This window comes from Gekko japonicus, unplaced genomic scaffold (assembly GCF_001447785.1).
Source record: "Gekko japonicus isolate JY-2015 unplaced genomic scaffold, Gekko_japonicus_V1.1 scaffold94, whole genome shotgun sequence".
NCBI classification, from domain to species: Eukaryota; Metazoa; Chordata; class Lepidosauria; order Squamata; family Gekkonidae; genus Gekko; species Gekko japonicus.
The window spans coordinates 363,265-380,901 of record NW_015174274.1 but is presented as its reverse complement, the minus strand read 5'-3'; the positions used below and the strand labels follow the sequence as shown (position 1 = coordinate 380,901).

The following is a 17,637-nucleotide window of genomic DNA, read 5'->3' as shown; positions in this document are numbered from 1 at the left end:
ATTGGGCCCCGGGGGAACCCCGCCCCCGAAGCTGCGTCACCAGAGGTGACGCAGCCACATCGCTCACGTTGGGGGCGTGGCCCACATCGTTGGGGGGAAAACCATATGGTTTTTCCCCAACGATGTAGGCCACGCCCCCAACGTGAGCACGTAGCACGTCACTTTCGTAGCACGCGCCCCTGACGAACTCCCAGACACCGGCGAGGCTCCCCCGCTCCGAGGGGTGAGTCTACTTGGCAACCCTATTTGAAAAACACTTAAATATTTGTACCATCATTCCTTCTGTTTATTTATTTGAGGTTTTGTCTTGCTCTCTTCCAAACCTGTTATGCCATTTAAAATCTAAAATGATAAAAAAATAAAGATAAGGTCAGGCAATACATGTATTAGTATACATTTGAGTAATCTATGTATGACATGTGAAGCATCCACCAGACCGCTGAAAACATGCCATGATGGTTTTCATATTCATTCAGTGGTCAGCCACCCAAGAACTTTAGCCAGCTGTTCATCTCAGCAGGCCAATTGTAGACTGTGACAAGGTCTGGCCTTTGGCCTACCAGTTCAAAAGTGTGGTCCTTACCAGTTTATATGGAGCACCCAAGACGAGCAGAAGAAGTGTAAGATAATTCTTTGTTTTCAAGTCATGTTTCTTCCAGGTTAATTAATCTCGCTTGTGGTACTTTTCTCAGGCCCATCTCCCTACAAATCCTGGAGCTGGCACTGCCTCTCAATCTACCTACAACATCTTTATGCCACAATTTATACCTGTATTCTTGGGTCTACCTTGAATTTAATCATTACATATGGATAGTTGTAATTTGGGAAGACATCTGATACTTTAAGAAAACAACAGCACGATGCATAATGAACTTGTGGACCTCACTGCCATGGGGTGGGTTGACACCCACAAACGTAGATGGCTTTAAAAAGGGATTAAATACATTTGTGAAAGGCTAAGCCTTGATGGCTGAATGGTACCTTCATGTTTCAGAGACAGTATACCTCTGGATACTCGTGCTTTAACCTCCGTGATCCTGCTGTGAACCCTTTAGGATGTCTTGCTGACCACTGAAGGAAACAAGATGTTGGACTAGATACCGCATGGGTCTGACCCACTAGGGCTGCCCTTCTTACATTCTTATGTGGTAATTGGGGAAGGGAAAAAAACCTTTCTAAAAACACCCCAGATTCTTACTCTTTTGCATATCCAGTTCATCAGTATTTCCATCTGCTAAGTGCATCAAAATCTACAGCAGGAAGAAACTTCTTACTTATGCTTCTTAACAGCAGGGATTTAAAGTTTTGGGAGAGCTGTAAACTTGTTGCCAGCAATCTGCACCTACATAGTTTTAGACTGAGTGATTTATCTATGGAATGACTCAGAAGAGGGAATTAAGATAAGCATAAGGAAGGAAGAGTAGGAATAGAAAAGGAAAATTAAGCATGGAAGTGCTTTCCTAAGAGCTACAGTTGAGAAAATAAATGGATGAGGGCCAGCAGTAGACAACACAGTTTATCGCTGAGTTCTTTGCAATTGTTTTATTATTCTGATTTAGTGAAATCCAGAATTGCTATAAACTTTAACTGTATATTTCCATATTTGGGGCAGATGCAGTGACTATGATGTTCCTTGAATTTATATGAAACAGCAGGTGTAGCTACAGTGCCATTCATTATATTTTCTGGAGAGGTAGGGAAAAGTAGCATCAGTAGGGGGACATAGTATTATGAATAGTGTGGTACAGTGGCATAGGGAGTGTGTTGGATTGAGATGAGAGAGGGTCCCCTCTTGACTTTGGGCCAGTCTTTTTCTCTCAGCTTAACCTTTCTCACAGGGTTGCTGTGAGGTTACAGTAGAAGAGGGGGGGAGAACCATTTTTCCTGTCCTGAGCACCTTGGAGGAAAGGTGGGTTAAAAACATGATAATAAATAGACTTTGTACAGAGTGTCATTTGGCTTGAGCTAATGGTCCTTGATTTTACTAAGACTGAGTTGTGGAACAAAATGGAGTAAATTGGGGTGCAAAGTGCTCCCTGGCTCCACCAAATGTACCTTTTGTTCATTTTTAGTTTATTTTTATTTATAGCCTGTCAACTACAGTCATATTTCTTTCTGATGTTTATGTTTTGCTCCATTTTTGGTTTCCTGTGCAAATGCTGCAACGATGACAGCACGAAACCATAGGCTGGGGAATAAACCTGCCATCTAGGCAATATGGGAATGTGAAAGCCATTTCCTTGTGCTGTGCTTGTAATTTGGTAGGCAAAGACAAGGACAGTTTCTGAATTGCTCAAGCAACCAGATGACTCTTAAGTTACCCTTTCTGTTCTGCACTTCACTTCAATACGAGAAGACAGGAAGCATCTGCAACTAGGTGATGAAGACAAGGAGCATTCTGAACAATTGGGTGATGCTCACTGGCTTCCTGTCCTGTCCCGTGGCCTCTCAGCAGCACAGCAAGAAAATTAGCATTGCCCATTAGTGTAAAACTTGTGCTTCCTTGCTCCTGTACAATGGTCAGACCTCCAGCTTCATAGTCTCCCAACATTAGGAAGCATAACTGAAATCAACTATGGAGTCAGTGAATTACAGAGGATTTTTCAAATATTACTGATGATTTAGGAACCTTCTGCAAGTCCACCGCAACCCAGATCCAGCCTACTGAGATTTAACTGGCACAGGACGAATACAAATTGCCATTAACTTTCCACAGTAGGTATGTAGCCACTCAGTAAACCAATCAGGTCTTCTGCAGAATTTTATCATTCCCCTTTCCCCCCAGATTTCAGACGGTGTGTGGAACCATGCTAAAAATTTCCAACTTAGAATAACAGTGCTGATAGCTGGCTGATCAAGGGTAACACAACGTAAGTTGCCACTTTGTCAGTGGCTGTCTAGATTCTCATTCCTGGTGGAAAAGAGCATTGCCTGACTAATGAGTCCTAAAGGCTTGAATGGGTACTTAGTAAGCTAACTTTTTTTTAGGTAGGTAGCCATGTTGGTCTGAAGCAACAGAACAAAGGGTTTTTCAGTCAGCTTATGAGAATATCATTACTGAACGAATGTACCGGAGACCCTGGGCTGTATTATCCATAAGGCTGACTAGGCTGAAACCTAGGGGCCCTGTAGGGACTAGGGGCCCATCATTTTATTTTATTTTATTTTATTTTATTGCTGATGCACTGTTATTTTCTCTTCATAGACAGCCTGTCGCTATAGGGCTATGTACTGTGGTCTAGCACCTACCGTACCAGGGTCAGGCTGTCAGCTGTAGTGGGGTGAAAGACTGAAGTGCCAGAGGGCCCCAGAAACACCTGAGAGCCTAGGGGCCCAGCCGTGGGTTAATACGGCCCTGTGGAGACCCCTATGTTTGTAAAGACCTCTTGTAATTAAAATAAGTCCAGGTTAGCTGAAAAGTGCTGCATTGCATCATCTCCAAAAGCAATCCTAGCCAGCAAAGCCTATTTATTTCAATGAGGAGTGCACCAAGATAGACTGGGCTACACAACAGAGATAATAGCACAAGGTGTATGGTTGTTTGCCATACATCCCTCTCCCAACAACACTCCCCTGCAACACTGGAAAAACTGGTTCCTGAGACCCTGGGATCCATGTGGGTTAACAGCCATACAGGCTGGGGAACTGCAGCAAGGGAAGGGAAGAGGAGCTGATGGAAGAGGGAGAATGGGCCATTGTGTTCCCTTTGCCTTCCTCAAATTAGCCCCCCCCCACATGAGATAAAGGTCCCAATAGCCCCAGTAACTGCTTTTCAGAAGGGACTGCTGAGGAGAGGGGAATGCAGAGAAAATCTGTACCTACTAGCACCTTCCACTGATGATTGCTAGAGCCAACCTGCAATGTCTTCATAGTACACCCATGTGTTTTGACCCTTGTCCACAAACTGAGGTCACAGAACATATTAGAAACATCCCTTGCATCTGCTATATGCAGATGAGGAGGTATTGGACCTTGTTTGTTGGTGGGTGATTTTTTTTTTTGGGGGGGGGAGGAGTTGTCCATGGTTATTTTATTACTTTGTAAGCATTCAGTCATATCTGCCTTGGCATCAGTAGGCAGTATTCACTCTATATGTAGAGCAGGTGACTTATTCCCTTTAGGAGGCCTATGTAAATACATTCTGTTCATTTTGGGAATCTTAAACCACAAGCTCTGTTGGAGTTTCTTGCAGCAATATCCTAGTAATGATTTATAGACAACTATTTCCTTAAATCAAAGCTACAGTGATTTTTAAATCCTCTTTTTAAAGAAAAGTAAAAGTCTAGTACATGAAATGGTATAATTCAGTCTTTTAGTTCATGAATGTTTTTCTTCGAGTTTCATTTGGAAAGAATTCAATCCTTTCAGTTTTATTACTTTCTGTTGTTTAAAAAAAGCTCTGCAAACTTTGTCAAGCATTTTGCTTTCAGCTAACAAACTGAGTCTGTAGCCTTTTTGAGGAAGATGTATGTAATGAATAAAGTATTTCTGTATTTTTAAGATAAAAAGGTTGCCAGATATCGAATAATGTAGACAGTTTGAACAGTTGATTTTGATTGGTTTCTTTCATAGAATACAAAATGTTTATAAACTTACTTATAATTTTGGCACTGTGAAAGTTGAAGCTATCCCACAGCTGAAAAGAAGACTTTCTGTTGATTTCTGTGGAAGTTAGACCTGGACCCTAAATGTCTCTAAATGAAAATTAACAGTAATAATGACTGTGCTGCCAAAGTGTGGGTGTAGTATGTGGATGTGAGGGCGATTTGGCTGCAACATCTGTCACCCCATTGATAGCCAGGGTTGATTCGGCTAGTATGATCATACTGGGGTAAACCACTCGATAATTCAGAGACAGATTCTGTATCAACTGAAGTTTCCAAATAGTTTTCATGGGCAGCCCTTTATATATAGCCTTGAGGTGACAGTGGCATGAATCAGTGTGGATATACACTGTGCTTTTTTAGCATTCACAGAGACTTCCCATTATTCTTTATCCTTTTGTTTTTTTAGTTTTCCAGTTTCTGCGTGGGCAGCTTGTTTGTAAACTAGAAGTCATAATATCTTTATGTTATGCAATTGTATACACTGCCATCATTCTATCATAGCATAGAATGATGGCAGTGCTTTCTGTCAGGAAATTTATCACTCTGCTTGTATGGTACTGTATAACTGGTAGGTCAGGAAGAAGTTCAGAGGAAATGTGTTCACTCTAGGATTTATACCTGCTACATGGATATGCAAAGTTTCAGGGCAAGCAGTGCATGAAGAAATTTAAGGTTCGGGAATTTAAGTGGTAACATGTTCCCTGCTGAATCAGACAGTCTATCTCGTCTAGCATCCTGTTTCTGCTCTGGCCAACCAGATGTCCAGAAGGTTAGTGGTAGTGCCATAGAGTCCAAAGCTTCCTTATATTGATACCTCCAGTATGATGACCCCATCCAATTCCCTCCTTTCCTGAAGAACTCTGACTGTCCCACCCTCTCACAGTATAATATTTTGGCCATTTCCTCAGCCCAGGAACCTGAGGGAAGGATTGGGAGCACATATTAACTTAAGGAGTGCTCACGGTGTTTTTATATTCCAAGTTAACAAAATATTTTATTCATCATAGAGGGAAAAGGTTAGGTAAAATCAGGGCTTGAAAATTTCTGAGGTAACTCAATACAGATAACTCTGAGGTAAAATCAGTACATGCACAGAGTTTAGTTCTTATGTTTCAGGCTAATGAGAGTTTCTTAAGCTTTTCACAGAGACTTAAATCTTTATGTTGAGAGGCTTTTGTTCCAGTGTTTTCCCAAACACCCCAGTACATTTTCTTTGAATATTCTCTGACTCTTTTGGTTTTGAGACGGCTGGTGCACTATTTACAGTACCCAAACACCTTCTCTTGAAACACTAGTACTCATCTCTAGTTTTTAACTGACTCTTGAGGTCTCCAAGGGCAGTTTCTAACCACACCAGACTAGAAATCTCTCCACTCTTCAGAGCTAACTCTCTGCTTGACTGGGTAGGGAAATTCTCCTCTCACTAGGCAGAATTTCTTTGGCCCGAATGGAAGTCTTCACCTAAATTCCCAAACTTTCTTGCCAACTTTCCCCCAGTACTTGTCTATGTAAAACTGCTGTCAGCAGAACTCAGACTCAACTCAGTCAAGGCAGAAATCTGACTGACTCTTTCCTCATCATGCAGCTCTAAAGTCTCTCTCTGCTCAGCTGATGCTAACCAATCAGATTGCTTGGAGCAGCCTGTCACTCAAGGCTCTCTGCTTCCGTGAAGAGTTAGCCCTTCACAGTCCTTCAGCTGTTTGTTCAGCATTTCTAAGCTTTTAAAAAGTGCAGTTCGTCACACCCAGCAGTTGACATTCAGAGGTATTCTGTGTTTGAACATGGAGATTCCGTTTAGCCATCGTAGCTAATAGCCGCTGATGGATGGAGGGCAGGATTTTGCCTGGGTACATCATGGATGTGAAATGAATGAGAAATACAGAAACTAAAGGAATCTGGAATGCATGGACGCTAGTTTAAAATGTGAACTCTCCTGAGCAGTGGGGAGAATACAGAATGTATGTTTGAAGGAAAGACTTAATATGATCCTTTGCTGGTGTGGAAGGGTATGGAAAAGTTAAGATAACTGAATTTTAAAATTAGAATGAACATTTCCCTGAATGTTTGTGAACTTCTGTATCTATGTGTGTGTGTGCCTAATTTAATTTTCACTGTAAATAATTCGGTCTTGATAAATGTAACACGTTTCTGTGTTTTGAGTATCCCTTTCTAAATTTTGCAGATTTAATTGTTGGTGCATTTGGAGCTGGAAAAGTAGTTGTTTACAGGTATGGACCATTTATTTATGTAAGTATTGATCTTATTCTGGGGGTAAGTAATAGGGTTGCCAAGTGGATTTTCGCCAGGAGCGGGGGGCTCCTGACCGGCGTCTGTTGTGCGCCGCATGCACGTCACCCGAAAGTGATGTGACGACGCCAGGCGCGCTGGGGGCGGGGCCACAGCCATACGAGGGAAAACCATAGAGTTTTCCCTCGGATGGCCGTGGCCCCGCCCCCAGCGTGCCCGGCGTGGTCGCATCACTTCCGGGTGACGCGCACATCAGGAAGGAGCTCCCCCCGGGGCCCGATCTGGCGGTGGCGGAGAACGGGCCTCTGGGGCGGGGGTTTCCCCGCCTCCCGGGGGGACTTGGGAAGCCTAGTGAGTAAACTGTCTTTTAAAAAGTCTCTTCTCTCACAGCTTCCTTATTTCAATGTTATATTTTAGTTCTTAGCCTAACCAGAATTTCTTTATGTAAAATCAGGTTAAGTATTTCAGAATGATTATAGTAATATGATGTAAAACTATGTTGGAAAACTAACATTACATTTGAGTTGCGAACTGTTTGAGAAAGCTAAATCATCATTTTGTATCAATTTTTTGTCTACTGATCTGTGGGCGAGACCACGTGATATGTTCCCTGGAAGTTACAGAACTACTGCTCTGTTCTGCAGATGGTGTATTCCTAGCATGCTATCTGTGCAGCTGCAATGGTCTATGAATATCTGCATTCTTTTACCATGTGATTTTATTCTAAGAGCTCTAAATTACAGGTAACCAGTTAATTGCCAGTAGTAGATTCAAACTTCTCAAAGTACATGTCAGCCTTGTTGCTGTAGTGTCTGTTTCTAGCTGCTTTTTCTATTACTGTATTTTATTTTATTTTTGGCTTCAGTTGGGACCATTTGGCTGAAGATCTGTCACCTACATTGTATCATAGAATGGTTTTAAGAACTGCATCTTCCCCTCTTCCCAGATCATATTCAAATCTCAAATATGGAATGTGGCAAAGCAGAAGCAAAATAGCCCCATCTTTCTTCCTCTGGAGGAGCAATACCTGTAGCCTGCAATTTATTTTTTTTTGCTGAAATTTGGACATTGTGGGGATAAATCAGCATGAAGCTTTTCTTATTTTTGCACCTGAAGGGACTTTGCATTTAAACAACTTGGAATTTTTGAGAATGTTTAATATTTGAGTTGATTATTTGGATTTTTACTCTGGCTATTTTATAGGGTTTAACATTTAGAATTTGGGCTGTGGGCCTTGTTGAAAAGCAGAGTAAATTTTGGTATGATGATAATATTAATAAACTAATATAATAACCTTGTCCACATTAGTGGATCTCTGTAGATCTACTTAGCTTATTTCTATTAACAGATCTTGGGTTGGATCCAAATTCGTCTTTCTGTGAGCCAAAGGGTATTTTATTTATTACTGAATTTTTATCCCACCCTCCTCTTGCATACCATTTACATCAGAGCAGTGAGCAATTTCCAATGGTTTCCCCTTTCCACTGTGTATTTCTGTAGCTCATAACGTACCCTGCCCAATGCTTCCCTGACTCTCAGCAAGAAAGGAGAGGTTGGAAAATCCGTGTTACAAGCGGAGCTTTGCTATTGATTCTTCAAATCCAACCCTTAGCACAAAATTGGATTCTTAGTACAAAATGCAAGAAATATGAATGAAACATTGACATCTAAAGTGGGACTCTTACATCTTTCCTGAGAAAATATGCTTGTGTCCCTGATGTAAACACTATCTTTTGTGATCTAATTCTGTTCTCTGGCTCATGGTGAAAAAGATAGTGTGCTCCGCCTTCCTTGCAGTTTAAGGAGCAGACAGAGGAATGTGGAGAAGGCTATAAAACTCGAATTCCCGCGTCTCTGGGTGCCGGAAATGACTGTTGATCAGCCAGTCACAGAAATGCTTTTGGATGTCTAACTAATTCCCAGAGGCCACTGCTCTTAAAGATATGTGGCAGTTCTTCTTAGCTCCAGTTAAACACTGGCTGGGTCAGCACAACTATACATGTATCTTTACTGTAGAAGTTTGAATACAGGAAGTGCAATTCACACTTTCTGTCTTCTCAGATGTCATTAACACCTAAAGCCACTTTTCTATGCTTTAGTAACCTTGGTTTCTCCCATTGCAGAGCAAGACCAGTTGTGACAGTGGATGCCCGGCTCTTGCTGTCCCCAGTGACTGTAAATCCAGAAAATAAAACTTGTCAGCTTCCGGGCTCTATGACTTTAGTGGCTTGGTAAGTTGGTGAGAATAATGCGTAGCACTGTTCATGTGGGGTTAGATCCCACTGAAATACATACATGCTTAAAAGGCAGGACAGTTCCAGTCCCTCTTGTTTTGGGGTGCTTGCTTTGGGAGCAGGGAGATGAGGAAGTCGCATTTCCATTTACAAAATTTAGAAGGGATGCATCCCAGAGTTCCTGCAGATGCAGCTTCTCCCATTTGCTTCATGTGGAAAGGCATATCTTTGTGTATACCGAAGTACTTGTGCCATTGAAATGAGTGGAAATGATATTTGCAAGTGATAATTGCTGTGGCAAAATGCTGCACTGGGTGTTTGCCTTCTTGTTTTATGATCCTTCCTATTACTCTTACTTTGGGCAGGCTTCTTTGTAGGACGGACCTCTTGCCTTATGCTCTTGAAAGTCCAGAGGTGCTGTGGACAAAATAACCATTATTCAGTATATTCACGTGTTGAAAAACCATCCATTCTTTGGCAGAGTCCCAGGGGGCTTAGTCTGGAATAACTGTGTTTAGGATTGCACTGATAGTCTATTAATGTCATTCCAGAAATAAAATGGGTTATTTTTCTTTTAAGACTCATAAGGTTGTATAGATTGGAGCCCCCCCCCCCGCAAACAGCCTTTATTTATTTATTTATTTATTGGTAGACTGCCCTCCCTCTGAAGGGAGGATTATGCATAATTATGTAGTGTATGGTTAATGTATGGATTGTGTGGCCTACCTTGGTGTTATTGGTTTTACATTGACTTTTATGTTGCTGGTTTATGCCGTAGGTGGGATCTTTATATGCTCCTGTTTTTAGATAATCGAGTTGTGTTTATATAGCTTAATAATACAGTATGGATCATTTGTCTCCAACTGAAAGCTGGCTTGGGTATCAGTTGAATGGGAGTATGGGGTATTTGTTGTTCAGTCGCACAGTCGAGTCCGACCCTTTGTGACCCCATGGACCACATCAAACCAGGCCCTCCTGTCTTCCGTCGTGCTCCGGAGTTTGCTTAATTTCATGTTCGTTGCCTTGATAACACTGTCTAACCATCTCATCCTTTGCCATCCCCTTCTTCTTTTACCTTCAATCTTTCCCAGCATCAGGGTCTTCTCCAGTGAGTGCTCCCTTCTCATTTGATGGCCAAAGTATTTGAGCTTCAGCTTCAGTATCCAGCCTTCCAGGGAACAGTCAAGGTTGATGTCTTTTAGGAGTGACTGATTTGATCTCCTTGCAATTCAGGGGACTCTCAAGAGTCTTCTCCAGCACCATAATTCAAAAGAATCTATTCTTCAGCATTCAGCTTTCCTTATAGTCCAACTCTTGCAGCCATACAGTACTACTGGGAATACCATTGCTTTGACCATCGGACTTTTGTTGGCAGGGTGATGTCTCTACTTTTTATTATGCTGTCAATGTTTGCCATCGCTTTCCTCCCAAGAAGCAGGCGTCGTTTAATTTAATGGCTGCAATCACCATCTGTATGGTGTATGGGGTATACATATTTTTAATAAGTAAAGTTTGAAGTAATGTGGATGTAGGCTTAGATGTGAACAGTATGGACAGACTTGTGTTGTGCATCTATGCATAGGGGACCCTTAGAAACAACAGACACCAGTGCTTGGAAGTTTTCAGTGGTCCACAAACACTGGTCAGATATATGCAAATGTACAGATAAAGTATTGTCTACGGCATCTTCCCGAAGGACTCTCTAGCCTCCTTGTATAGTAAAAGACCTGAAATGGATTAGACTGCAATTGAAGTCATCTGGAATTCTGGCCAGGATCAAGAAATGGATCCATCATAAACACTGCACTGAAGTCATCATTCTAATTTCTGCTTTATTCCTGGAAATTTGGGCCCAGAAGAGAAGTTGCTTGAATGTGAATTTTCTCACAGCTATATAAAAGTGTGTGTGCTATATAGGTGTCACAGCAGATAGATTAGTTACATTTCTGTCCATTACATTATAAAATATACTTCCCTGAAGATTTTGTTCCTGCTATAAAAAATTTAATTCAGTCTCCCAAAATGATTGAAGAGCAGCTGTTGGTTTTCCATGCCGTAATTTTTCTCTGTAGTTGTTATAACCTTGTGTTATACATATGCAAACAATTATTAGGGAAACTCCAACAGACAAATATTTCCTCTGCCCCGTGGGATACATTTCTGTATCTCTTAGCCAGCTGCGCAACTTGTGCAAAATGCCTGTTGATTGACATTTCAAAATAAAATGAATGAAAAGAGATCATCTTAAGCAGAAAGAGTTCAGGAAGTCTAAAGATTTGAATTACTGTACACTATGTAGTATTAGAAAAATATTGTTTTAACCATATGGGAAACCATTGTTGTTCTACAGACAGAGAAGTTCCATTGTACATTATTTAAATCTAAGCTCCTGTTAGCATATTAAAAGGTAAATGAATGGTAAATTAAAAACACAGTACTGGGTGGGTGGAAAGGTGCTTTGGTTTTTGTTTTATTGCTTTGCCCTTTTTCTTGCAAGTAAGAATTATAACTCCACAAACATGTTTAAAATTCATAAAAGTTTCCATTCTGCTTTAGCATCTCAACCCTTCTGATATAACTGGGCAGAAACTTCAATGCTATGACCATTATTTCCAGTGCAATCCTCAACAGAATTACACTCTTATAAGGTCATTGAAGACAGTAGGCATGGAAGAGTGTAACTTTGTTTAGGATTGCACTGTAGGGGTGGGAGTGTTATCCAAACTGGACCCAAAGAGGGGAAATTAGCTTTTAAAAGGGTTCCAGAAAGGAATAATGTGAAACCTTGTAGCCTATGTATACCAGGGTGGATCTTGGTGGGGATTCCGCAAACTAAAATCATGAAGGAAGGGTGAGAGAGAGTAATTGTAAACACAAATAGCTTTCTTGTATACAAAATAAAATAAACAGAGTAAAAATGTAAAGAACCTGCACTAAGCACCTGAGAACAGATTCCCTAAGCAATCACACACACGCGTGCATGCACACCAGCAAGAGGGCACACATATTAGGAGGTATAAAGGAGGAAATTTGAAAGTTTTAGGGAAGAGACGTTTTATGTCTGGAGAGGTTCAGGGTGACATGCAGCGGAGGTCCAAGGAGCAGAGCATCGCTGAGGAAAAGGAGAGTCTGCGAAGCAGTTGCAGTGGTGTTTAGGTGGTGGGAGAACCTGGCACACTTTCCTCACACTTGAGATGGGTTTTTTTATGGGGAAGGGTCCCAAGGCTAGACATGGGAACCCACTAGGGTTGCCAAATACACTTACCCCTCGGAGCGGGGGATCTTCGTTGTTGTCCGGGAGTTCGGTTGGGCGCGCACGTGCCGGCAGGACATCACCGGAAGTGATGTCCGACGTTGGGGGCGTGGCCGAGCCATATGGTTTTCCCATATGGTTTTCCCCCTGACGAGCTCAGCCACGCCCCCAACGTCAGCAACGTGGCTGCGTCACCTCTGGTGGCGCAGCTTCGGGGGCGGGGTTCCCCCGGGCCCCGATTCTACCGGGGCGGAATCAGGGGCGGGGTTCCCCCCGGGCCTCGATTCCACCGGGGTGGAAATCGGGGCTCTGAAGCGGGGGATTCCCCGCCCCCCGGGCCCATTTGCCAACCCTAGAACCCACTCTCCTAGGAACATGATTGGTCCAAGATATGAAGCTTGAGTTTGACTGGGCAGTTTGAAGGTAACTGCTGTCAAAATCTGGTGATAAGATTAGTAGGGAAATACCTGACATTCCCAGGCAGGGCGATCATTGGATGATTTTAACACATTGACAAAGTACTGGGAATGAATAATGGGTTTCAGTGTTCTCTTGATGACTCATCCTGGGTGAATAGGATGTTAGCCTGCCTTTATGAATAGCTGGATTGGATTAGTGATACTTAAGGGTTGCTCGGCTGTCTGTAGCTGGAAATGGTTCACATAGCCTTGGTGAAGTATCCCTTGGAGCAAGGGAAATGATTGTATTAGGCATGCTTTGGAGCTGGGCAGACACCTCCAGGGTCAGGATATTGGGTGATGTTCTTAGCACTGAAAGATTTTTTTGTTCTTGAGCAAGATATGCCATGGAGCAGGGAGGGGATTGCACTTAATCAGTTTTTAATTACAGCACACCCTTCCTCTTCTTTCCTTGGATTTTCCGATGTTGTAGCTGAACCCAGGTATCTTCATGAGACTCCCCAAGTTTCAGATTCCCTGGCACTTAGCCTCTAAAAGGGGGTGCCTGTTTTGAACTAAGTTCTAAATAAAAGGGGTCCCTACTCTCCAAGGGGATCTTGGCTGGAAGAGGCGGCAGGGTCCTCACAGGAGAGAGGGCATAAATATAAGAAAGCTAGGATTAGAGGGAATTTCTCTACTGACAGCGCAGATCCAAGATGTTTGATAGCTGGAAGCTTTTACTGGAGTAAGACCTCTCCAATAAATAACAGACCAAATAATTTCCCCCATGAACACTTCAGGTCAGGAAAATGGTGTGGGAGGGAAGGCTGAAGCCCTTTCACCACAGCTGGAATTTAAATTGGGCACTGTACAAGAGGGAATTAAGAAGAACCCACAACTAACGTGTAAATGTTACAACTAACGTGTAAATGTTACTCATTATTCCCAACCAAGAAAGGGAGTTGAATCCATATCTATTTAAGCACAGAATAATCAAGATACCGTATTGTTGTTGGCAATTTAAATACGTGATTTTGCTGACCAGGCAGAAATTTCTGCAACAGGCAGAAATTAGGTTTTAGGCAGAAAATTTTTAAGATTACTTTGGTGAGTAAGGAAGTAGGGAAAAGTTATTTTACAATAAGGTACAATTACCTTCATCAAAGTAGACACATGTTACATACAATAAACAACCAAACCAGTCCTGGACCATCTATATATATAAAATAAAGTCCCCTCACCGTAAAATCAATGCCCAGGCCAAACCGCTAGACCTAGAAACACCAAATTTGGGCAGAGTGCTCCCACCATGGCATAGGTGCTCACTAAGAAGGGATTTTTAGAAATTTGTCCCCTAAGGGGGTCAAAAGGGGTAAAATGTGCTCCCCCCCATTGATTCCTAAGCGGCTGCCAGGCTGCTCCTCCTTGCATCCTTCACTCTAAACAGCTGGTGGAAGAGCTCCGTCTTGCACGCCCTGTGGAACTGTGAAAGATCCCGCAGGGCCCTGATCTCCTCCGGGAGCTCATTCCACCAGTATGGAGCCGCCACTGAGAAGGCCCTGGCCCTGGTGATAGCGAGCCTGGCTTCCTTAGGACCAGGGAGGGTCAAACGGTTCTGAGACACCAACCGTAGTGCTCTCTTGGGTATGTATTGGGAAAGGTGGTCCCTCAGGTATGTCGGACCCTGGCCATATAGGGCTTCATAGGTAAGTACCAGCACATTGAAGTGAATTTCGTATGCTATTGGCAGTCAGTGCAGTGTCTTCAGCACAGGCTGGATGTGCTCCCATCTTGGGAGGCCCATCAAAAACCTGACTGCTGCATTCTACACTAGCTGCAGCTTTCGAATTTGCGACAAGGGCAGCCCCATGTAGATAGAGTTACAATAGTCCAGTCTCGAGGTGACCATCACATGGATCACTGTGGCCAGGTCGTTGCGGTTCAGGAAGGGGGCCAACTGCCTGACCAGCTGCAGTTGACAGAAGGCTGACCTGGCAGTGGCTGCTACCTGGGCCTCCATTGTTAGGGAGGCATCCAGGCGCACTCCCAAACTCCCAACCTCCAGCGCTGGCACCAATGGTACCCCATCAAAGGTCAGGAGTGGGTTCCCCACCCCAGAACCGCCCTGACTCAAGCACAGGACCTCCGTCTTCAACGGATTCAACTTCAGCCGACTCTGCCTAAGCCAACCACTTACGGCTTGTAATGCCCAGTCCAGATCTTCCAGTCTGGAGTCCAACTGGTTGCCCAACATCAGATAGAGCTGGGTGTCATCAGCGTATTAGTGACCAGGGTTCCCTCTAAGCTGAGTTAGTGTGAGCCAGCTCACAGTTTTTTAGCCTCCGGCTCACACATTTTTGTCTTAGCTCAGGAAGGATGGCTTCACAGCAAGCTAATCTATGCAGCAGCCAAATCACTTGCTCACAACTTTGATGCCGGTAGCTCACAAAGTAGAATTTTTGCTCACAGGACTCCACAGCTTAGAGGGAACATTGCTGGTGACACCCCAGCCCATGCCATTAATGTAATTTATAATATATCTCTTGGGGAAAATTGTAGGCATTAATTGAATTAGAGTCTCAAAACACAGCCATGAATTAATAATTAATATTTACTGATATTCAAAAGTTTCCAGCATCCGTAGATATTTTCAGTGTGAAATATTGTATGTATAAAATATGTGTAATTAATAACAGCAGGAAAAAAGAGAAAGGGCATTGACTTACAAACATCTTTCTATAGATATGTGTGAAAATTCACTTGGTAAGCTTAGAGATTGCGGAGATGTTTTGATCTGACATTTCCAATCACTTTGATGGCAGTTTTTAGTTTATAAGCTCAGTCTCCATCTCTCTAGCTGGCCATTGTGCAGATTTTTTTAGCAGTCACATGCCAAAACAGTAACTTAAGCTTTGTACATAATATTATTATTATTATTATTTTGGGCCCCCATAGGGGATTTTTTTTATTTTGCATTTACTAAAAACTACAAACAGAAAAATGGGAGGGGGAAACTACAATCTAGGGGAGAAAGTAAAGAAAACCCTCTAAAAACCCAAGAGATGGTAATCATACATCCAGTTTAAATTTATAGCTTTAAGCTTAAATCTACTAAAATATAGCTCATTGTATGTGGTTAGTCGTTTAAAGTTTCTAATCAAATAAGTTCATCAGTTAATGCAGCTTTGTAAATTATTGGTAAGAGTTAATTGATACGGCAATGTCATATTTTTCCTTGTCCTTTTTCCTTCCTCAAATGATAGCTTGGTTTTGGGGCAGCTGCCCCCAGTTCAGCAATGTCCTCCTCGGAAGATTCAGCCTCTCCTTGTTCTTCAAATTCCTTGGAACCGTCTATGTCGTCATCACCCGTTGGTGGGACATGAAGATGCAGAAACTTGCTTGCTTTTTCAGCAGAGTTTATCCTTTCTCTGCCATTCACATATCTGAAGATTACGCCCTCGGGTGTAATCCACCTGTAGGAAATGTGCTTTTGTAAAAATTGGACGAAGTCTCTATATTTTCTTCTTTTTTTCTAATTTCAAATGGAATGTCCTTTAACACTTTGATCTCTTTATCTTTAATTTTCAAGGTTTTTCCATTGACCGCTTTAAGTATTTGATTCCTAATTTTTCTTCGGAAGAATCTTATTGTTACTTCCCCTGGCAGATTATTTTTTCTGATATACTCAGAATACGATCTATAGATCGCATCTATTTCACTTTGCAGTTGCTCCAGTTTCATCTCTGCCAGAAGACTTAATACATCACACATCAGTTGTCTTAGATTCTCTCCCTTCTCTTCCAGACGCCCTGGAATCTTAATACATAGCTTGCTCTTCCATTTGTAATTGCAGTAGCTGAGACTCGTCAGATAGCCTTTTCTTTTCCATCACCTACAGTCTTTTATCCATCTTTTTTGTGTTGGCGTCAACTTCTTTCAGCTCCTTTTCCGTTTTTTCGACTCTCTGTTTTCCATCAGCTGTGCTTGCTGCATATCTAGCTTGTTGATTGCAGTAACTTGTTCCAGCAGGGGGCGAAGTGCTTCTGTTAACATCTTCTGTAACTCAGCTGTCGAGTCCTGTCTAGGAACAGGACTCGTCGAAGATTCGCTTCTGGGAGGAAGCTTAAGTTTTGCTTTGTCTTTTGTATCTTTCAGCGTCCACGCCATTTTTTAGGATTGTTTACTTTATTTAAAAGTTCATTGCTTTATCACTGCGTCTTTCTCCAGCTCGGTAAGCTCTTACAGTCTTTTTATTTTGCTTTAACACTCTTCGCCTGGTGCCCCCCCTTCACTGTGTGAACACATGTAAACAGTTCTTAGCGGGGGGAGTCCCCCCTCCCCCCTTGCTTTTTCCTGGGGGGTGCTATGCCACTTCTAAGTGTACTCGCTTCACAAAGACTCACATTTCAACGAAAGTTCGCTTGTAGTTAAGTCTGCTCGATCACCAAACGCTTGATCCGGTGTGCTGATCTATTCCCATACAGGACACACTGTGGTGGGACCTTCGGGGCTTGGAGTAGCCCCCCTTCTCCGGCTTGCCTTGCTGGGGGAGACTCTCTAGTGCCCCATGGCTAGGAGCCCATTCCCACAGCTCCAGGGGTGGTGTGGACGTTTGCACCCCCTCCCATCCGCGTGGTCTGACAGATGTCTCCCCGGACCTTGGGAGAGAATGTCTGCCATAGCGATCGCCAAAACCGGAAGCTCCTGCACATAAGATTATTATTGCAGACAAGACAACACAGATGTAGGATGGTGGCCTCCCTTCTTCATTGTTTCATATCTGCTGTTGTTTCCTTCCCTTAATTGTTCTTAAGTGACTTACTGATTAATCCTATGTAAAGTGACATTTATGAATAGATTTGGATATTCAAAGTATGAATTTGTCTTCACAGCTATAA

The 17,637-nt window shown here is 42.6% G+C and overlaps 1 protein-coding gene across 1 annotated transcript in view; it reads left to right on the top strand.

Moving 5' to 3' along the window:
* ITGA8 (integrin subunit alpha 8) overlaps nucleotides 1–17,637 on the top strand; it is a 165,125-nt gene that overhangs the window by 59,771 nt on the left and 87,717 nt on the right. Inside the window, exons 14-15 of the mRNA XM_015423753.1 lie at nucleotides 6,790–6,835; nucleotides 8,978–9,085. Coding sequence (XP_015279239.1) covers nucleotides 6,790–6,835; nucleotides 8,978–9,085 — 154 coding nt within the window. The remainder of the gene's footprint in view (nucleotides 1–6,789; nucleotides 6,836–8,977; nucleotides 9,086–17,637) is intronic.